At 47.0% G+C, this 22,395-nt stretch overlaps 1 protein-coding gene and 1 long non-coding RNA gene across 3 annotated transcripts in view; one reads left to right on the plus strand and one right to left on the minus strand.

The window, feature by feature from the left end:
- The first annotated feature begins 1,723 nt into the window (after positions 1 to 1,723).
- Positions 1,724 to 22,395, plus strand: part of LOC127005636 (uncharacterized) — a 91,141-nt gene continuing 70,469 nt past the window's right edge. The window contains exon 1 of the long non-coding RNA XR_007758774.1: positions 1,724 to 8,060. This is a non-coding gene — a long non-coding RNA (uncharacterized LOC127005636). The remainder of the gene's footprint in view (positions 8,061 to 22,395) is intronic.
- The window catches only part of LOC127004600 (serine/arginine repetitive matrix protein 2-like), a 69,240-nt gene continuing 54,926 nt past the window's right edge, over positions 8,082 to 22,395 (minus strand). For both annotated transcript variants that reach the window (XM_050872584.1, XM_050872676.1), the window contains one exon: positions 8,082 to 15,583. In XM_050872584.1, coding sequence (XP_050728541.1) covers positions 10,630 to 15,583 — 4,954 coding nt within the window. In that variant the 3' untranslated portion in view covers positions 8,082 to 10,629. The remainder of the gene's footprint in view (positions 15,584 to 22,395) is intronic.

Below are 22,395 nucleotides of genomic sequence, written 5' to 3' on the forward strand. Positions count from 1 at the left end.
AGACTTCTGCGCCATGAGCGGGAAAACACACTCGTGGCAACCCGACGTATCTCCTCTGTGGCCTCCGAAAACGACCCTTACAAGAGTCCGAAACGTTTAATAATATGAGTCTGAGGGTCAGTTTTACAGTCCAATACCGCAAGTTTGTAAGCTCCCCGACCAAACACAAAATACGACGAAAATTCCTTGTAGCTCCAGTGTTTGGGGTTGATAAATAAAGGAGGAAATTTTAGGAAACTACACAGGACGTCTTTTTATCAGCATCTGGTATTGAGTCGAAATAACAGATCATTGAAGAGAATATGGTTTGTTTCGGGCGCTTACGATGACCCTGTGTTGGACTGTCAAACTGGGGACAAGGGTCATCTTTACATTTCAGTCCCCAAGCACATACATTTGAAGTAGATGGACTAAGGTTTGGAAGAGTTTGATAATATGTTTTGATGCTTCTGACCAAGATTTTCCGAGGTGATGAAATGGTGACGATGAGTATTTACATTTCTCTACAGCCAGGGTTGCCAATTCTTTCCACTTGTAAGGCTCTTAACTTGGGTGTGGAGTTATGAGTCCTCACTAACATTTTCCGAGGTGATAAAATGACGATTATTTCCATTTCCCTAAGGTCAAGTTTATGATAATGAAGTTGCCAGTTCTTTCCGTTTGTGAAGATCATAACTATATAGGGCGTGAAGCTATGATATTTGACAAGGATTTCGTAGGAGTTTTCGACATTTCCACAGGTACTTTTATGACACTGGTGGTAGTTTGACCCTTCTGCTGCACCATGAACGTGAAAAAGCACTCATGAAAACCCTATCAATCTCCATATGATATTTGACAAGGATTTCGTTGAGTTTTCGACATTTCCACAGGTACTTTTATGACCCTGGTGGTAGTTTGACCCTTCCTCTGCACCATGACCGTGAAAAAGCACTCATGAAAACCCTATCAATCGCCATATGATATTTGACAAGGATTTCGTTGAGTTTTCGACATTTCCACAGGTACTTTTATGACCCTGGTGGTAGTTTGACCCTTCTTCTGTACCATGAACGTGAAAAAGCACTCATGAAAACCCTATCAATCTCCATTTCGGCCTTTGGAAATAGTTGATGTGAGAGGTGGAAGCGTCTGAGAATACCAGCCTATACATCCTAGTAATGAACCTCTGAGACGGGGAGCGCTGGTAGCTTATTTACCCCGTTGCCATCACTCACTAGATCAGGATGCGGGCGGAAGGTAAAGTGGAGGCAGCCATGACCTTGTAAACACGTGGGCGGACTCGTAGGCTCTCCCGGTGAACTATCGTGTTTTCCCATGGTTCTGAGTGCCCTGAGAACATGGACCATTGGTGTGGCGGAAATCCCCATTAGGTTAGTCTTATTTACAGATGGAAATAAGTGTGGAGGAGGTTATAGTGGAAGGGTAAGGAGGATTCTGCTTCACTTGGGCAGAGTGTTCGAGTATAGAGCGGCCGTTCGAGACACTACCCAACCCTACCGTTGCCAGATTGTCGTATTCAGAGCATAGTATTGACCGGTTTCTGACGCCTAACTATTGCCAAGAAACATCAGGAATTAACTATTTTAACGATAATTATAAGTGAATTTCCTTATTGGGGTCCACCAGACAGCTTTTGGGTCGGAAGTCGGTAAATATAAGAGGCTGAGTAAGACAATCTGGAAACCTTGCCCAACCCCTCCCTCCTCCTCCACCCTTTCCCACCCTTCCTCTTGGTTTGTGCTAGTAGGTCAAAGTATAGATAAAATGTAGATATAATTAGAGATGATTAGAGTTAATGCTGCATATTGTCACTAGCATATATATTTATGTTCCGATTTATGTCGTAATATCGGTAAATAGATAACTGGGATAGCATCGTCCTGAGCTTAAGACTCCTCACCTTTTCTTATCCCTCACCCGTCTCGTTGCTGTCTTAATGGTGTCAGGTTACTATATAAGTGTTTCTAGTTCAGTTCAGTTGGTGGGGCGAAGTATGACCTTTTGTAACGGCACTTCTGTCTCTATATTTTCACTGTGGGTTCTGCTTTTGTCTTTTGATTTGATTTATCTTCTCCCTCATTTTTTTTTCTTTCTATTCATCCCTCTGTTTACGGGGGTCTTCGTGGTGCAGTGGTTAGCGCACTCGGCTCACAATCGAGAGAGCCCCGGTTCGATTCCCGGGCGGAGTGGAAAAATTTGGGCGGCTTTTCCGATACCCTACGCCCCTGTCCACCCAGCAGTGAATGGGTACCAGGTATTAATCGGGGGTTGTGTCCCGTCTCCTGGGATCTGTTCCCTTCTATAATTCCTTCCCCCTTCTGTCTCTCTTCGGCATATGACCACAGATGTTGCGCCGACTGAACGAAACTTTCCAACTTTCCCTCTGTTTACCTCTCAGTTCTGTTGACGGTCAGGAGTTTCACCTTCGTAACGGCTCTCCCTAATGTAGTCCTTCATTCCTTTTCCTTCTATTCTTTCCTTCTTTTTATCTCATTTCGTCCAAAATTTCTGTATCGTTCCTTTTGCTTCTTCAATATATTTATTTTCAAACAAGTAACTCCAATGATTTCTATCTCGTGATGATGGTTACCTCTGCTCCGGAGCCAAGATTATTTCCAGTTTATAATCTATTGTTCTATTGAATCTAATCTCTGTCCAAAATACTATTCTATTGAAACTCACACCCAACACCGCAAGCAAGAAACTACAAACTACATACGGAGGTTACAAAACTAGTCTCTACTGTAAAACTCTTTATTTCACAACTCAGGAGAAAAAACGAAACATAAAAGTCAATCAATCAGTAGAAGCTTCGTCTTTGCGTAGCTCAGGTTGGCCAAGAGGTTTCAGGGAGGTGGTGTGGCGGAGAGGAGGAAGAGGAGGGGGACCTAGGCGACCCCTCAACAGCGTAGCGTAATGTAAAGAATAACTAAGAGGATGGCGGTGGTATGCAGCGTGTGGCATGGAATTCAAAAGGAGATCAAAGGAAGGATGAAATGCGTGTTTGGAAAGTTGGGAAGAATGGAGAGAAAACGTTGCTAATAAGTGGTTAAAGAGGATTATGGTGGTACGCAGTGTAAGGCAAGAAAGGGATGGAAATTAAAAGGTATTATAGGCATGTTTGTATGGAAGGGAAGGATGGAAAGAGAAGATGTAAAATAATGCTCGTGTGGAAAGAAAGGAAGAATGGAAAGAAATGGAAATATAGATTATGGTTTGTAGTGTGAGGCAAGAAATGGAGAGAAAAAAATATATAAATGATTTCTTGTGTGGAGAGAAATAAGAAGAATGGAGAGAGGAGGTATAAAGGAATTCGTGTATGGAGGGAAAAAAAAAGGACAAATGGAGACAGATCGAAATATAGGAGGAAGGAAAATAAAGGTGGAGAGTTGGAAATAACGTAAGGAAGGAAAAGAAAGAAATGTGACGTGTGGAATTGATGGACGATAGAGAAAGGGGAGAAAGAAGGACATGTATGAAGGGAAAGGAAAATTTGGAAACACAACCAAGAGAGCGAGGGAAAAAGATGTCGTTATAGCTATCCCGAAAATATCACTACCTAGCCTGTGTTGGAAGCTGCGTTATAGCGTTGGTGAGCACACCGTACGACGAGCCATGCTTAAAAGTGTAAAAAACAGCTACGTAGCGAAGCCGAGCGTGTGTTACTAGGCTGTGACGGGAGGATTCGTGAGCAGTGTTGCCAGATCTCGACGAAGACTCATTACCAAATCCATTTTATTCATTACATATCAGAATTTTAGAAAGTTTGTTCATTTGTACTTGTTTCTGACTAACTTTAGAATAAGATGCACGTAGTTTATTTTCAAGAGTGTAGTGTAAGAATTCGTATAAAAACAGTCCATTCAGATCTAGTAATAGATTTTTCATGGTCAGGTCTGCTCCAAAATAGGAATGTAGAAACTTGTACTTTATTTTCACGAGTGTGCAGTGTATGGAGTGATTTAAAAGTAGTCAGTTCAAGTCCAGTACCAGATATTTCATGATCATATCTGAACCAGTTTATGAATGGAAACTTGTACTTTATTTTCATGAGCGTATAGTTTAAGAAATGATCTAAAGTTGTCAGTTCAAATCCAGCACCAAAAGTTTTCATATTCAGATCTCGTCCAATTTGGTAGTGAGAAGTGTCAGATGGCAACGCTGCGTTAGGGGTGTGGGTAGGCGTGACTATGGGGCCGCATTTCCGTGTGCTGTCGCGGCGCTCTGGCGGGGCACGGCCTAACTAGAGACACCCAGAGCCACAGAACAGGAGAGTGGCCTTCATCTTCACTGGCGCCATGTTGTTACCAAAAGAGCGCCGTTGCCAGATTATCGTACTCAGAGCCGCGTATTTACCGGTTTCTGGCCCATAAATGTTGCCAAGAAGCACCAATAATTAACCATTTAAACGATAACCATATATGAAGGCAGTTATTTGGGTGATGAAAGCAGTTTTGGGGTCGGAAATAGGCAAACATAAGAGGCAGAGTACGACAATTTGGCATCGTTGCAAAAGAGCGTGCGAATTTCAAATTGATGTTGACACAAGTGTTTTTGTTCTAGGTACTTCGAGATCTTATGTAACGCCACTGAATTCCACTATACCAGGCATCTACACGACTTCTGCGTGTCACGAAATAACAAGAAATTAATCCAGATCCGGAAAGGATTTTGCCGGCGCCGTGGATCGAACCCGCGACCGGCTAGATGGGAAAATTACTCCTTAATCAGTCGGCCAAAGAGGTACCACCCCCTCGCTGAGTGAGTTCGGGAGGCTTTCCACATCAGGCGGGTCAGGCACTACACTTAACCATACCTAAAGCACAAGAAGAGTTTTGTATCAGCATGAGTTTGAATTTCGATCGGTTCTTTTAGTAATAACATGATGCCTGCGATCAAATTGGCCAAACTGTACAATTCTAAGGCTCTGGAGATACCGTCGGGACCCATCCTGAGCCGGGCCTTCTGTGACGCTGTATTCATCACGGTTTTGTTCGTGGGTAAGAAAAATATCAACAAGCCGATAATTGTCATGAACGCATACACAGTCCTCTGGTTTCAAAGTTTTTTTATGTACAACTAAATTTTTACGGCAGAAGAACATGTATACGCTGTTTCAACAAGGATATGTTCACGTGTTTGGTAGACGCATCATATAAACTTTAAACATTCTCAACATTAACAATATGTAACAATTCGGACTCACCTAATTAGGACTCGGTTGAATTTTTTTTTTGTATTGGTTTGTTTGGTTTCAATAGTAATTTAAAAGTGTAATTATAAAGCCTTCAAATAAGAGATACGTAGAAAAATATAAACGGCATCCATAATCCAATATTTTTTTCGCAACGATTTTTTTTCTGAGCGGGAGGAGAAGCAGCGAAGAAGACTTAAGACAGACACATTAGACTAGGCACAATAATCGTTCCTTAATCAACGAAAGAAAGTTCCACGGATTTTAAACGAGGAAAAGTATTGTGGTTAGGTTAGACCCGCTACCTAACCTAACCTAACGCATCACAGGTCTGGTCGGCACCTCAACAGCGGGCAAGCAAGCAGGTGGTGGACGAGGAGGAGGAGGAGGACGTGGGTAACAATTGGCCAGTGCCACCTTTCTTGTAGTAAACTTAAACCAGGGTTCTTCAGTACTTGGTGGTGGTGGTATGTTCACTTTGACTCCTCCTTGTTACAATTAGACAGCCAAATAGATAGTTAAACACCAGACAGCATGAGGTACACCAGCTTTCAGTACTGTCTTGCATATGGGTCGTGAGTGATACTGAAAATGCGGGTACAAGTGGATCGCTGTAAGAAAAGTTTCTAGAATGCTGACTAAATCGATACTCCAGATTACTTTCCTATACCGCCAAGGAGCTGTTAGGCATCTAGTACTTTCCGTAGTGCTCGTGATGTCACTCTACTGTCACTATTTGCTGGGTGGCTACCGCTAGGAGTAACTGGGAGGGCTAGAGACGCCGCCGCGCTGCTCTGAGATATGGTACGTTCGTAAATTCGGACACAACCTGACAATCAATACTTATACCAGAAAATTGATCTGAGGGATATATAAGAACTTTTTTCAAAATAAAGATTGATGAACATTCTTCATTATGGCAAAAGTTAGTTAAAATTCTTCAGCTCAATTTGCTCTGGTTTCATTTCTGTCAGGCGAAGGAACGGCCGAAAATGCTCTACTATCCCTCAACTTTCTACTCGAACACGACCTCCTAATCTAGAGGCTTGGTTACTGGGGTTCCTTGTGGGCCGCGGCGAGACTATGGAGAAGCAATGGCATGAAGTTTGCTGGTATAACGCTGAGGGTAGGACAGATATAGGCTATAGGGCATGTAAGGGCAGCGCATTGCCTTTGGGGAAGAAATGATCGAAGCTCTGCCTGCATGACGCGAAGGGCAGGACATACAGAGGGTAGAGCCTTGCGAGGGTAGGCGACATCCACCTTTCCTGATCTAAAGATGGACGCGGAAAGAGAAGATAAATATGTATCGTCTGTATCTTGCATAAAGGTGGGTAGCTCGGGACTCATATTCCCGAAGTCTGTACGGGTATGTGCCGCCTAATCTTGAACAGGGCAGGATAGATTAGATTAGGTTAGGTTAAGTAAGGTTTGGTTGGAAATACATCACGTAATTTTGAGTGGGAATCACAATGAGAGTATTTTCCAGAACGGCCCGTGATTAGTTTCGAATGTGTGGATAGGTTGGGATAGGCAGGATAGGTTAAGTTATGTTATGTTAGGTTAGGTTTCCGTGGTTAGTTTCGAATGTGTGGATAGGTTGGGATAGGCAGGATAGGTTAAGTTATGTTATGTTAGGTTAGGTTAGGTTCCCGTGGTTAGTTTCGAATGTGTGGATAGGTTGGGATAGGCAGGATAGGTTAAGTTATGTTAGGTTATGTTAGGTTAGGTTCCCGTGATTAGTTTCGAATGTGTGGATAGGTTGGGATAGGCAGGATAGGTTAAGTTATGTTAGGTTAGGTTAGGTTAGGTTCCCGTGATTAGTTTCGAATGTGTGGATAGGTTGGGATAGGCAGGATAGGTTAAGTTATGTTAGGTTAGGTTGGGTTCCCGTGGTTAGTTTCGAAGTTACAGCCGAGCGTCTTCACTCAAGGACCACATACCCGGAGAGACTTCGGGAATATGCGCGCGGGACAAGGCCTTCTATATAGACAGCCTCTCCTTTGGTTTGGTAGGCACAGACTTAGTATTGCCTTACATTTTTATTATTTTTAAGGTTGATATATTCTTTTGTGTGGTGATTCTAAGTGACCTAATTCCTCTCATTAGCTATAGTCTTTCCTGGTGATCTTGGTCGCAAGGTTAATGGAATCTTTTGTGTGTTGATCATATAAGACCATTTTCGAATAAGACTGATGACCTTTTTTTAGTCCATAATTTTCTTTGCATGACTAGTTTGCGGCCATTGCATTGGTTTTTGTTCATCTCTTAAGGGGCTATTACACTGGGCAAATCTTCAGTCAAACCACGATTTCCGCTGGCGTGGTTCTCATATTTCCGTGGTTTTCTGACGTGTCCACGATCTTCCAAAGCTACGGTAGATTTCCCCGAAGGACGACGGTATTACTCACCATCATCATCAGCAGCAATAACAAGAAACAAATGAGAATTACGCTAGCGGAAATCGTGGTTTGACTGAAGATCCGCGGAAAATTTGCCCAGTGTATTAGCCCCTTTGGTCTGTCTCCGGCACCGTTAAAGAGTGACATGGTAACGCCTGTGGATAATTGAGATCTACTGTTACTACTTTGGTCACCTAACCCCCATTCTGCAGTTACTAATTTGTATTCGTGGTGGCAGCGGCGACCCGGAATTTACTATTACTGCTTTTTTTGTTTGTTTGTAAAGCGAATACGACCCATTGTGTGTAGATTCTAACCCGTCTTCCCATCCTGCAGTGGCCATGTGTTGTTGTGTTGTCTGTGGTGGCCGCGGCGGCGTCTTGGAGGAAGGAAGGGAAGGAGGGAAAGCGGCGGAGGGCTAACGTGAGGGCGGGAGACACGGCGGGTTCCTCGCTGACACGGTACGTTGGCTGCCCTATTATTATTATTATTATTATTATTATTATTATTATTACCTAACTATAGCGCTGTCTAGGCTAAGTATATGCATTCGTTAAAAGGCATAGTGCTGGAGAAAGCGAATTATCTTACCGTATGTGTAATCTGCGTGAGCATTTCGAGGCAACGCAACGGGGCGAAGGGAAGGGAAGGGAAGAAGGGAAAAGTGAAGCTGAACAATCGAGTGAGTGAGTGAGTCAACACCAAAAGTACGTAACTCTGCCGAAAAATAACACCGAAAAGTAATATATCTTATCTAGCCACTATCACAGTTGAAATGATTGGTGAATGAAGGCGAGTGAAACTATAAAATGGTACACACACTGAAGATGGCGGTGGCGGTGGTGGTGAGGTGGTGGTGGTGGTGGTGGTGAGGTGACGGTGGTGGTAAGTGTAGGGTGGTGGTGGCGGTGGTGAGTGTAGGGTGGTGGTGGTGGTGGTGGTTTTAAAGTGGTGGTATACCCGATTAAAGGCGTTTAGGGATCAAAATAGTGGTCGTGGGAATGCCCGGACATTGCCCGCTCTGAATGTGTAACCAACATGCAGAAACATGTCCATGAACATATCAACATTTTCAAAGCAATGGCTGATTCAAAGTAACGTCTGACTATAACAAAGACCCGCAGCCGCCGACACGGTGATGAGCACCGCTACAGACGCGTGTTCGTGTGGACTGCAAGTCAGCTTTGAGCATGTTATAATGTTTGCTCCGAATGTCATCAGCCATTGCTTTGAAAGTGTTGGTAAAGCAGGTTCAGGAACATGTTTCTGCCACGTTGGTAACATGTTCGGAGCAATGTTTCAGTGTTCTGTGGCAAGTGTGTCCGGGCCTGTAAGACGACCAGAGTAGAACAGGAATATGAATCTTTTGACATCATACTGAAGTGGAAGTGAATATCGAGGTGGTGCACAGGAAGGGTTGGCCGAGGTAATGGTTATGGCGAAGGAGTTAATGGATGGGAGGGGAGGAGATGAAGACATTAAAACGTGCTGGGGATAGATAGATAGATAGGGAGATGGAGAGAGAGATAGTTCGAGAGAGGAAAACTATACGTGAGGAAGGTTTCTACAGGTAAGGAACTCACTAGAACACTATGAGCACCTAAGAGAAAAAGAAAACACTGAAACGAACAGCCGTCTATAAAGTTGTCCCAGAACACGCCAAGAGACCCGGACGTGGTGTGAGAGTGAGAGCAGGGAGCAGTACTACCTGGCAAGGGCGTGGGCAGGGTGAGCAGGGTGGGTGAGGGCACTGAGGGTAGACTACTGCAGCCGCTAAGCCTTCGCAACCGTTACAGTAAGCGGAGACTACATGGCTGAGAATCGTATAGGAACTGGATTAAAAAATGGACCTTAAGCTTGCTCTCCTGTCGAGTTCGGGGCCAGAGACAGGTGTGAAGGGACAGGTGTCTTCATTAGTCTGTGGTGCCCGACAGGCGTGATGGCTTGAAGGGCTGAGTTGTTTTAGTGTTGTTTAGGCGTCTCGCGGACTGTCCAATCTGGTGATTTGTGCGTTGTGATTCAAAGACACAAGAACAGGCTTGCTCCCTTGCTCCGGCCGCCATGCCTCGGGGAATAGGGCTGAAGGGAGTTCCGACCCTTTGGCGAGGCGTGGCGAACCGTGTGGGGGGAGATAAAAGGATTGGGTGAGGGTTGAATGTGTGGAGGAGAATTCGGCCTCTTGAGATGTCAGTTCCAAGGGGTGTAACGCTTTCTTAAAAACTTATATCGTTTCCTGTCAGTGATATCTGTAACAAGTGACTGAATTTCAGTAAGGTGTATTCAAAGTCTGTGTTTTATGTTTCGTTGGAGGCGAGTTTTCCTCTACACATTAGTAGCAACCACGAGGCGACGTCGCTTACCTTTCGGAGCACGGACGCGCCTTGTGCGAGTACTCCTTAGCCTAAAATTACTTTGTTTTGTGACTCGTATGAAGTTTGTAAACCATTATCACGCGCCTGAGCCACTCGACTCAACGTCTCTCTCCTACCAGCGACTAACACCAAGGATTGAAGTGTTAGTCAATCACTCAGAACAATACAAGGCCTCCTAAATGCACTTATCACTGTAAACTAATCTTAGTCTTTAGAGTCTTGACTGTCACAGTCTGGTGGGCTCGACGCGCCGCACCGCAGTCACTCAAAGAGCCGCCGCTGCCGGTGCACGAAGCCTGGCACGCGGCAGGGCAGCAGGACGCTGGGCGGTGTCTGGCGACGAGGCACCGGGAAAAGTTCTTTGGTTGTGTCAGGGACGAAGAAAGCTCTTCGACCCACATCACTTTTTGTCTGGTAGTTTAACGTCACCGTGAACGTAGGCGGGCCAGCTGCTCCGCTGTCTCAATAATTCGGGTTTATTTGAACATACTCCTCTTAGGGCCAGAGAGGCGTGTCATGAAGGATGCGGCTGCGCTAGGGCACGGCGGCTCTGCTCAGTGATCCGCTCAGGACCTCAGTCACTGTCCATGATTGAGGGACTTGGTTGGTGTCGTGTTAGTTATGCCATTGGTGCTGACGACGCCGAGTACTTCTGGCGTCACTTGGAGGGGAGGGCGCGCGACCCGCGAGTAGCGAGGGAATGCTGGTGCGTCTCGGCGGCCCTCGGCGGGGAGGCCTGCATGGAACACTCCCCCGCCTGCGGCTGATTCCTCACCGAACATTTTTTGAACAGTTCATGGAAATTCTGAAACGTGTTTCCATGTTGCTTGCCTTGCGAGGAACCTGAGGAGCCTTTGTAGGCGACAACGGCCATCACAGCGACCCCTCTAGATTTCTGAGAACATGGGGACTGGTTTTTCGTGTTGTGAGAAACCTGAGGACCACATCCTTTTGCAGACTTCTGAGAACATGGAGACTGAGTTTTTGTGTCGTGAGACATTTGAGAACCACAGTCTTTAGCAGATCTTTGAGAACATGGAGACTGACTTTTTGTGTCATGAGAAATTTTAGAACCACAGTCTTTAGCAGGTTTCTGAGAACACGGGGACTGAGATTTTGTGCCATTAATAACCTCGGAACCACATGCTTTAGCTTTAGTGTTGGGAGGAGGGCTCTTGGAAGCTGTAGGCTGTGTTTGGTGATTGGAGCGTTCGTTCGGACGGGTGGGTGCGGGTGGCTGGCCAGCGTTGACTCCAGGAGGCAGCTGAGTAGGGCAAGAATCCTTCTCGGACTTTAAAGCTTCGGCGTTTGGAGAGATGCTGTTCCGAGACCCAGCATTCTGAGGAGCTGGGTTCAGGCTTGTGGAAGCGGTGGTGGAGGATGGCATATTGCAGCTTTTGGGTTCTAGGGAGGCACGTGGGCGAGACTGGATGGGCAGACAAGGAGGACAAGTCGGCTGCTCTGCCTGGTTGACATAACTGGGCAGTGGTCGCGGAGAGGCAGGAAGCGGGGGACTGGATCGTGGCTGTTCCTTGATTGGTGTTGACGGTCTGACGGGCTGCTGCTGCATATCCGTCACCTGTTGGGGGTTAGGCTGCTGCTGGGGAGGAGTAGTGGGCGGAGGCGAGGGATGCTGAGAGGTGGGGGGCGTGGGGTTGTTGTGGGTGTGACATTGAGGCTTGGTCATGACTCGACGAGAGTCTGGCGTCGTAGAAGACGCAACGCTTCCTCTTCTGCGGTCACCAGAACGCTTTGGGGACTGCGGGGGCGGCGGCAGCTTGGGCGGCGGGGGGGAGGCAGACGGTGACCGGGAGACTTTTGAAATGACCACTGTACCGAATCCTGGGGACCCTGGTCGTGAGTCCTTTCTTAGAGGGGATCCTGGTCTGAAGTCCTGCTTCAAAGGAGACCCTGGTCTAAAGTCCTGCTTCAAAGGGGATCCTGGTCCGAAGTCCTGCTTCAAAGGAGACCCTGGTCTAAAGTCCTGCTTCAAAGGGGATCCTAGTCCGAAGTCCTGTTTCAAAGGAGACCCTGGTCTAAAGTCATGCTTCAAAGGGGATCCTGGTCCGAAGTCCTGCTTCAAAGGAGACCCTGGTCTAAAGTCATGCTTCAAAGGGGATCCTGGTCCGAAGTCCTGTTTCAAGGGGGACCCAGCTCTGTGGTCATGTATCAATGGAGAGCCCGGCCTAAAGTCTTGTTTCAAGGGGGACCCTGGGGTGTGGTCCTTCATCAAAGGAGAATCTACCTTCTGACTTTGCCTTGGGAGAGAGTCCGATTTATGGCCTTTCTTCACAGGGGATCCTGATGTCGGATGTCCCTGATTCTCGGGTGTTTGGTCCTGCCTTGAGAGAGACCCTTCTTTGTGCTCTTGATTCAGGTTGGAACTTGGCTTTTTGTCCTTAGGGGAGGATGACCCTGTCGTGTGGTCTCGGCTCAGGGAGGATCCTGGTTTATGGTCTTGCTTTGAGGTGCAATTTGTCTTCTCTCCTTTATTTTTCAGAGAACCTGGTTTGTGTTCTTTATTTAACAGAGAACTTGAGCTGTGGTCTTTCTTTAAGTGAGAGACTGGCTGTCGTTCTTTGTGTGAAGGAGAACCTGTCTCATTTTCTTTACTTGGAGGAGAATTTGGCATGTGATCTTTCTTTAGTTGAGTGATTGACTTCTGGTCTTTAACTGAAGGTGAATCTCCCTTGTGGTGTTGCTTCAATGGGGAACCTGGCTTGGGGTCTTTGAAGAAGAGGGAGTCTGGCCGGCTGTCCACCTTTACGGGGAACCCTGGCTTCTTGTCATGCTTCACGGGGGACTCAACTGACTTCTTTTGTTTCACACAGGGTCCAGATTTTGCTTCTTGCTTTGCAGACGAGCCAGACTTAGGAGAATCTTGCTTCATGGAGGCCACTGATTTTTGTTTCTTCAAAGGTGTCTCGGGTTTGGGACCTTTAGCTGATGGAGGTTCATGTTTATGGTCTTTTTTCGAGGGTTCACTAAGCTCGGGATCTTTCTTAGTTTTGGGAGTTGTTATTTCCTCCTGCTTCATGACCTTACAAGAGGTCTCGGGTTTGTGTACTTTAGCTGAAGGAGTTTCTTGTTTGGGATCTTTTTTCAAGTGTTCACTTTGGTCGAGGTCTTTCTTGTTTTTGGAATGAGACTTTGTTTCCTCTTGTTTCACGGCGACCCCTGGCTTGTGGCGGTGTTTTGGCGGCGACACAGACCTCGACGCTGAAGGCGAGTCCGATTTGTCCTTTCGGGAACAAGGCGTTGTCTTCTCTTGCTTCACGGCAGACCCGGGTTTGTGGCGATGCCTTGGCGGGGACTCAGACCTCGAACTTGAAGAGGAATCAGATCTATCCTTCCGGGAACGATAAGCTTCCCTTTGCTTTAAGGTGAACCCTGATTTGTGGCGATGTCTGGGCGGGGACACCGACCTCGATTTTGAAGGTGAATCGGATCTTTCCTTTCGGTCCTCATGTTTCACAGTGAACCCTGGTTTGTGGCGATGCTTAGGCGGGGACACTGACCTCGAACTTGAATGTGAATCAGATCTTTCCTTTCGGGAATGAGTTGTGTCCTCATGTTTCACAGTGAACCCTGATTTGTGGCGATGCTTTGGCGAGGACACAGACTTCGAACCAGAGGGTGAATCTGATCTATCCTTTCGGGGGTCTGTGTCTGAATTCTGCTTTGCTTCGGACACCAACTTTTCCTCCACGTCTTTCCCAGATTTTTCCTCTCCGGCAATAGCGGGAGGCTTTGACTCATGCTCCTGGTCGTGCTTGATTGAGGGAGGAGTCTTAGTTTGGGGTGACTGCGAAGGAGATCTCGAAGAGGTACCTTGTTTGCTCTTTGGTCTGTTAGGTAGCGAGAACGGTGGCTTGCGTTTGGGAGATGTGTTCTTGGAGGTTGGGAGCTCGTGTGGGCGTTGTACTGAGGTCCTTCTAGGCGACGAGTTGGCTACCACCGAGGACTCAACCTGGCTTTCGGTGGGGGCGACGGAGGGAACTGATTTAGCTTGACTGACTGATGCAGGCGACGCAGAAGTATTGACAGTCTTGGATGAGGTGGAGGAGGTGACGGCTGTGGTTGATGTCGCTGTTGCTGTTGAGGTGACGGATGAGGTGGTTGTGGATGTTTTGGTGGGCGCAATGGATGTGGTGGTGGTGATTGATGTGCTGGGGGTGACAGATGAGGTCGTTGTAACAGATGAGGTCGTGCTAACAGATGTGGTGGCGGCGACAGACTGCGTAATGGATGTCACGGATGTAGCGGGCGAAACAGCTGCCATGGGGATAGTCGGCAAAACGCAGGTAACAGGCGTGGCGGGCGTGAAGGACGTGATGGGGATGATAAGCGGCAACACAGACGTAAGAGGTGTGGCTGGCGTGACGGAGGTGGTGGGCATGACAGACGAGGAAGTGCTCGGTTTGATTGTATCCTTCGCCTGATTGTCTGACGCGAGCTTCGAGGATGTCACGGCACCGTCCTTGCCTCCTGATTTGAGATCGTTCTGTTTGTTCTTATTCTCCTCGGACGCAAACTTGAGGATCTCCAGGGGTTTGGGTTTGTACCGAGACTCCTGCTGGGACGCCTGACGGAACAGCTCGTCATATGGGCACGACAGGGGCTCAGGGGGTGGAGCCTGTCGAGTGATCCAGCGGTACATCTGGTGGTCGGAGGAGGGCGTGGTATGGTCCCCCAAGTCCTCGCACTCCTCCGGTAGCGACGACTGACGGTAGATTTGTAGGTAGGACCCCAGGACGGTCGGGTGGCATGGATGTGAAGGCTTAGGCTGTGGCGGGAGAGATGCTTGCTTCTTCAGGGAACGATGCTGAGGCGGTGACTTATCCTGTGGGGACTGTGGGGGAAGGGACGTCTGTCTGGACAAGTGGGTAGCTGCAGCAGAGTCCGGTTTAAGCTGTCGGATTGGAACTCCCTTCTCCTCTAGCGATCTGAGCAATTCCTTTTCGTTCTGAGTCAGCTCTCGGTCACCGTCGACGAGAACCAGGCCGGAGATGTACTTTGACTTGCTGTCCACGCCGTTGACCTTGATGGAGTGTTGCCAGAGGGAGCACTGCCGCAGCATGTTCCGCGGGGACAGCGTCAACTTCTTCGCCGTGCGCTGGGGGGAGTTCGGTGCCGAGTTGGATCGCTTCGGGGAGGATACCGGGGAGGGACAGCGTTTAGGTGATCCAGGCGGGGAGGTGTACGTGTGTCTTGGGGAGATGAAAGGCGACTGTGGGTGCTTGGGTGACGTGGCCGGGGAGCTGTTTGGGGAGGAGCTTAGGGAGCGAACTGGGGAGGAGCCACGTTTGGGACTAGTCGGAGATGAACTTCTATTCGGCGATGAGAGCGGTGACGTGCCCTGGAGCGGAGAGCGGAGTGGGGATGACCCTCTCCGTGTTTCCGGGTAGCCTTGCACGGGGGGAGTGAGCTGCGGGGAGGAGCTGCTACTGCGCCGGATGAGCGGGGACTGCGGGGTGGGGCTGGAGCGTCGCGGGGGCACGGGGGAGGTGGCGGGGCTGGAGGATGCTGAGCTGGGGCTGGAGGGTCGTCTCGAGGGGCTGGACGACCTGCTGCCGGAGCTTTCGCGTGAGTTTCTCCTGAAGAGGCCGGTCCTGCGGAGGGAAGGAAGGGTCAGAGGTCACGCAGGAAGATAAGGATGCAATTAGAGCTCGTTTTTATGCCTTCCAGAAAGTAGCGTTTGTGTAGGTTACTTTCTATAGAGCTTTAAGACCGGGTATCAATTTGTCCTTAATCCTTGGACCGTATCCGTATCCGTATCCGAATTAGTATCATGGCAGAGTCAAATATATGAGAAAAAATCGAGCAGCTGATATTGATTTAATTTATTTCTGTGTTATTATGATTAAGATTGTATACGCTATAGGTGCGCGTGGGCTCAGTGCTCATCTCCGTAGCAGTACTCCGAGACTTAGAACTAGTGTGACATCCCGGGTTACCACAGTATACCTCAAAAGTTTATGAATTTAAGCTTAAAATTAGAAACAAAAATATGATATCCACAAAACACCAAGCCACGAACACTGATACGGACACATCCACGGACCACGGACCACGGACAAAGGGACGCCCGGCCTTAGACTTGCCCTTATTATTTATCATGTTCCAAGGTCGTGTTCTCCCTTAAGTATATCACAAAGCCACACTCCTTCCCGGGTGGTTGAGGGAGAGGGAGAGAAAAAAAGCGGTGCAGGGTGATGATAGGGATGGAGAAGAAGAGGTCGGTGGTGGTGGTGGTGATAGTGGTGACGGTGGTGATGGTGTTTGTGATGGTGGTAGTTGCAGTAGTAGTGGTGAAGAGGAATAGTGGGCAAGGGTGAACTATTGTGATATATATAGACCAAAACTTGAGCTTGTGATAATGAAAGTGATGATAATGATGATGATGATGGTGATAAAACTACGATGAGCGGGAAATTGCTCTATATACAAATCTCTCTACAACCTACTTCGTTAGATAAAAAAACTAAAACTGCACTGTACAAGATCATTACGAGAGAGAGAGAGGGGGAGAGAGGGAGAGGAAGAGAGAGAGAGAGGAAGAGAGAGTGAAAGAGAGAGAGAGAATGCTTAGAAATACAGACCACGCAGACCTCCTGGCCCGATCGCGGTGGTTTGCTCTTAAAACTAGGCGAGCCGACGCGAGAGAGGTTGTCGACTCCACATTTTTGCGGATACCTGCGTTGGACGGGGCAAAGGCATGAGAGAGAGAGAGAGAGAGAGAGAGAGAGAGAGAGAGAGAGAGAGAGAGAGAGAGAGGGGGAGGGGGGAAAGATGGAAGAAAAATCAAAACAAGCAAGCAAACAAACAGATAACTCACAGGAGGTCAAGGGAAGAGTTGGAGGAGGAGGAGGGGGAGAAACAGGAGAAGGATATATAGATGTAGGAGAGGAAAGAGAAGGAGAAGGAGGAGGAGGAGAAGTAAGGGGAGAAGGAAAAGGAGGAGGAAAAGGACGAGGAGGAAAAAAAAGGAAGAGGAGGAGGAGGAGGAGGAAAAGGAAGAGGAGGACATGGAAGGAAGAGAAAGAGAAAAAATAACAAGAAAAGAGGGAGATGGAGAACGTGACAAACTTACATTCTCTAGAAAGGCGAAAGGTGCGAGGAGACATGATGGAGGTTTATAAATGGATGAAGGGCTTTTTAATAAGGGAGATATTCATAAGGCTCTGTTGGTAAGAGAACCGGGTAGGACACGTAGTAATGGATTTAAACTGGATAATTTCAGATTCAACAGTGACATAGGCAAAAATTGGTTTACTAACAGAGTGGTAGATGAGTGGAATAGGCTGAGCTGTCATGTGGTGAGTGCCAATACAGCTGTCACATTAAAAAAATGATTAGATAAATTCATGGACAGTGATATTAGGTGGGGTTAGATTCACGGGAGCTTAGGTTCAAAGACAGACTCCTATGTTTTTAAGTTCTTATGACAAAAACGATGTGAATGACAAATACCCCCCAAAAAAAGGAAGATAGGAGCTTTGTGCTGAGTCTGTCCTTTTGACCTTTCTTTTTTTGCTGTGCCCTGCTGCCGTGAGTGCTGAGTGAGCTGTCCTTCCCCTCCCCCCTCCCCTTCCCCTTACCCCCCTTTCATTCCTCCCGTCTCATTCCTCCCTCCTCCCCTTTCATCATTCCTCTCATCCTCTTCTCACTTTCTCGTTTTCCCCTCCCCTCCCTCTCTTCCCTTCCCTTTTACCCTTTCCTTCCCCCCCCTCTCATTCCCCTCTCCTCCCCTTTCATACCCTTCAGATTCACCCTTCTCCTTATCATTCCTCTCATTCTCTTCTCACTCTCGTCTTCCCCTTCCCTCCCTCTCTTTCCTCCCCTCCCCCTCATTCCTCCTCTCTCATTCCTCTCTCCTCCCCTTTTATACCCCTCAGATTCACCCTCCTCCTCTTTGTTCCTCTCATTCTCTTCTCGCTTTCTCTTTTTCCCCTTCTTTCCCTTCTACCCTTTTCTTACCCCCCCTTCATTCCTCCCTCCCTTCTTTCATACCTTCCCTCACATACTTTCCTTCCCTTTCATCATTCCTCTTATTCTCCTTTCACTCTCCCTTTCTCTTCCTTTCCCTTCCTCCCTTTCTCTCTCTTCTACCCTTTCCTTTCCTCCCCTCTCCATTCCTCCCCTCATTCCTCCTCCCCCTTTTCATACGTTCTCTTCCATTCTTCCCTTCCTCTTTAATCATTCCCCTTCATTCCCCTTTCCCTCTTACCTTACCTTACCTTTCCCTCCCCCCTTTCATTCCCTCCCTCTATCATTCCCTCACTCCCTCTTTTTCTCCTCCCCTTCCTCCCCTTCTTTCCCTTGCCTTACCTTCCCCTTACCTTACTCTCCCTTCATACCTCCCCTTCACACGCACCCCTTTCCTCCCCTCATTCTCATCACATTCCCTCTTTCTCCCCTCCCCTTCCTCCCCTTCTTTTCCTTTTCCCCTCCCTTTACATTCCCTCCTCCTTTCCTTACATGCACCCCTTTCCTCCCCTCATTCTCCTCACATTCTCTCTCTCCCCTCCCCTTTCTCCTCTTCTTCCCTCTCCCCTTTCTCTTCATGCTTCTCCCTTCCCCTTTATCCTTCCCCTCATTCTTCTCTCTCCCTTTCTCTCCCTGCCCCTTCCTCCCCATCTCACCCCCCTTCCCCTTACCTTACCTTCCCCTCCCTTCCCCAGGTGCTCTCTTTATCCATTCTAAACGCATCCTTATCCTGCCAGCGTTCCCTCATCCTCTCCTTTATCATCCAGCTCTTCCTCCAGACCCCTCTCTCCTCCTCACTCCTTCCCCGTTCTTCCCCCCCACCCCCACATCTTTCCTCCAGTGAGCCCTGACCCTTCCATCACCTTCACCTTTCCTCTCTCTCTCTCTCTCTCTCTCTCTCTCTCTCTCTCTCTCTCTCTCTCTCTCTCTCTCTTGTTTTTCTTTCCCCTTCCTTCCTCTCACCCATCTCTTATGTTCTTTTTATCATATTTTTCTTCTTAATTCCTTTCTTCTAACATTTCCACCAACTACTTTTCATTTCTCTTCTTCTCCTCCTCCTCCTTCTTTTGTTCTCTCTCTTCCTTCCCTTTCTATCCCTTTCTTGTCTTCTCATTTTCTCTCGCTTTCTCATGTCAGATTTTCCCCTCTCCCTCCCTTTCTCCGTTCTTCCTCTTCCTCCCTTCCTTCGTTCTCTCCTTCCCTCTCCCTGCTACCTTCTCTCTCCCTCTCACTTTCTCTCCCTTCCCTGCCTCTTCATTTCTCTTTCTTCCACCAATCACACTTTCTTCTCTCCCTCCCTCACCATTCCTCCTCTCCCTCCCTCCCCCCGTCCTCTCCCTTCCTCTTACCTTTTCTCCCTCTCTTAGTCACTTTCTCTCCCTTCCCTGTCTCTCCACATTTTCTTCTTTCCCTCTCTCACCGTTCCTTCTCTCCCCTCTCCCCCCCTCTCGTTCTCTCCCTTCCTCTTCCTTCCTGTTACCCTCTCTTTCCCTCACTTCTTCCTAGAGTGAATAATGGTCTCGCAGTATGGTCAGAAAATACATATTGTCGATTTTAGGTTATGGAAATTTTGCGCTTAAGGGAATATAATAGATTGAGGTCATTATTGTATTTTTTTTGGGGGGGGTGAATTCGAAAAGGTTGTTTGAATTTTGTTTATGTTTTCTTTCTTTCGCTTCAAATAAATATCGTCTGTCTGTCTGTCTGTCTGGGTGTTCTTTGTGTCACTGTCTGTCTCTCTGTCTGTCTGGTTCTCTCTCTCTCTCTCTCTCTCTCTCTCTCTCTCTCTCTCTCTCTCTCTCTCTCTCTCTCTCTCTCTCTCTCTCTCTCTCTCTCATATTTATTTTTTGGAGGAAAACAGCTTTTTAAACACACACACACACACACACACACACACACACACACACACACACACACACACACACACACACACACACACACACAATTAAGTAAACACAAGTAGACGGAGAAGATAAGAGAAGAAAAACAGACAAAAGAAGAGAAAAAAAACAGAAAACAGAAAAGAGAAGGCAAATGAAAAGAAATACAAACAGACGGACAGACAAACAGACAGACAGACAGATGGACCAGACCAGACAGACCAGACGTAAACATTTGATTCATAAACGAAAGCAACAACAAAACCAAACGACAATGTACAGTCAGCTAAGAAAGTAAATCCCAAATCACAGCGTAGGCGTTAATATAAAATAAAGTCTAAAACGGACAACATTGATACCCAGAGCGTCCATTCTCACTAGTTTGCGCTCACTCCCCATATCTATCGTTCGCAATGACGCCGATAGTTTTTTGGACAATATACCTCTTTTTCAACTTCTATCTGTGCAGCGAACTCAGAATGTACACACACACACAGACACACACACACAAACACGATCACGAGTCCAGCATGTGATTTGACCGTGGGAGAAAGAAAACAAACACACACAAACACACACACACACACACCAGAAAATACACAAGTCACCCATCACCAGTAAGAGCCCCATAGGAAAGGCCGGTTAATATATATAGTATCAGTAGGTCTCCAGAGGCTATTATTTAGAGGCCGTAGAGTGAGTGCTGACTACTGCGGAACAAGGCTACCGTGGAGAGGCCCTGCGTGGCGGTGCTGAGTGCAGGAAGAGCCAGGTACGGAGAGATGCCAAAGGAGGAGAAAAAAAACATAATTGGAAAATATACTACCATGGCTGGGCTAACTTTTCATTTCTTTTGGGTCGATCCCGAAGCCTTGCCGCTCCCTGTGCGCCTGAACAGACTAAGAGACAGACAGGCATGACATTGGGAACAACACAGATTACTGGGCGAGAGGAGGATGGAGGGTCTAGGGGGGGGGTCATCCGGACAGGTAAAGGGGGCAGACAGGTAAGGTACAGGTACAATACAAGGTCACGTCATGGGGGGGGGGGGGGGTCATCCGGACAGGTAAAGGGGGGAGACGTAAGGTACAGGTACACATACAGGGTTACAGAAAGGTACACACAGGAATTAATTAACGTACACAGACAGGTAATTAAGGTGTACAGGGTTTAATTAACTGAACATAATAAATGGGAGTGGGTGGGATGACAAGAATAAAATAGAAATAACTGAAAACAAAATACATAGAGTGACATTAACACACACACACACACACACACACACACACACACACACACACACACACACACACGCAAGCTAGTTAAAGCTGGCTGGCCCTTCCGCGCTAAAGAGAAAGTCGATGGGGTAGTTTCAACGTGAGATATCAAACTCCCCAACTTTTGCCTTCCTGTGTGTGTGTGTGTGTGTGTGTGTGTGTGTGTGTGTGTGTGTGTGTGTGTGTGTGTTTCTTTCTTTCTTCATCTACCTATTTTCGTATTTTTCAACCTTTTTTTTTCCTATTTCTCCTTTTTTTGTTAATCTGTATTTTCTCATTTTTCTTCCCGTTTTCTGTTTTATTTTTTTCATATTTATTTTCCTGTTTTTTTTTTATTCATCTTTTTACTCTTTTTTTTCATCTGTTTCTTGTCTCTGGTTTCTCCGTCTATGTTTTTTTTCTCTTCGTTTCTCTATTTCTCTTTTGTTTTATTTCTGTCTCCTATTTCTTTCTTTATTATTTTTTCCTTCCCCTTCCTTTCCTCTCCTCTCTTCCTCTTCTCTTTCTTGTTATCTTCGTTTTTTTTTTATATTGTCTTTTTCTTTTTCCTTCCTTTCATATTTTATTGAGAGAGGGATCCAGTCTTGTTATTGCTTCTCTCTCTCTCTCTCTCTCTCTCTCTCTCTCTCTCTCTCTCTCTCTCTCTCTCTCTCTCTCTCTCTCTCTCTCTCTCTCTCTCTCTCTCTCTCTCTCTCTCTCTCTCTCTCTCTCTCTCTCTCTCTCTCTCTCTCTCTCTCTCTCTCTCTCTCTCTCTCTCTCTCTCTCTCTAATCTATTTCCTCTGATGTCACTCTATATTAACACACCCTCTTACACCTCTCCCTCGCAGACACCCAAACACTCACACCATCCCACTCTGTCCCCATCTACACATCACCAACCTTCATCTTCCACCTTCTTCATCTCCCTCATCTTCATTCCTGCACTCAACTTCACCATCTTACACGTTTCCCATTTTCCTTCACACTATACTAACTTCTCACTGCCCTTTATCATCTTCTCCTTCTTCTTCTTCGTCTTTTTCGCCTTCTTCACTTTACATCATCTTCGTTAATCTTCCTTCCATGTCTTCTTATTCTCCTGTTTTTTCTCTCTCTCATTCACATTCACATTTATCATCAACCGTTATGTCCTTCGTCTTCTTCTTCTTCTCCTTCATCTTCTCTAACTTTTTCTTTTAAGCTTAACATCATCGCATCCTTCCTTTCTTCTACGTCTTTCTCTACGTCTTTCTTCTACGTCCTTCTTCTACGTCCACTTTTGTCTCATCACAGCATCC

This window comes from Eriocheir sinensis, chromosome 1 (assembly GCF_024679095.1).
Source record: "Eriocheir sinensis breed Jianghai 21 chromosome 1, ASM2467909v1, whole genome shotgun sequence".
In the NCBI taxonomy this organism is placed as follows: Eukaryota; Metazoa; Arthropoda; class Malacostraca; order Decapoda; family Varunidae; genus Eriocheir; species Eriocheir sinensis.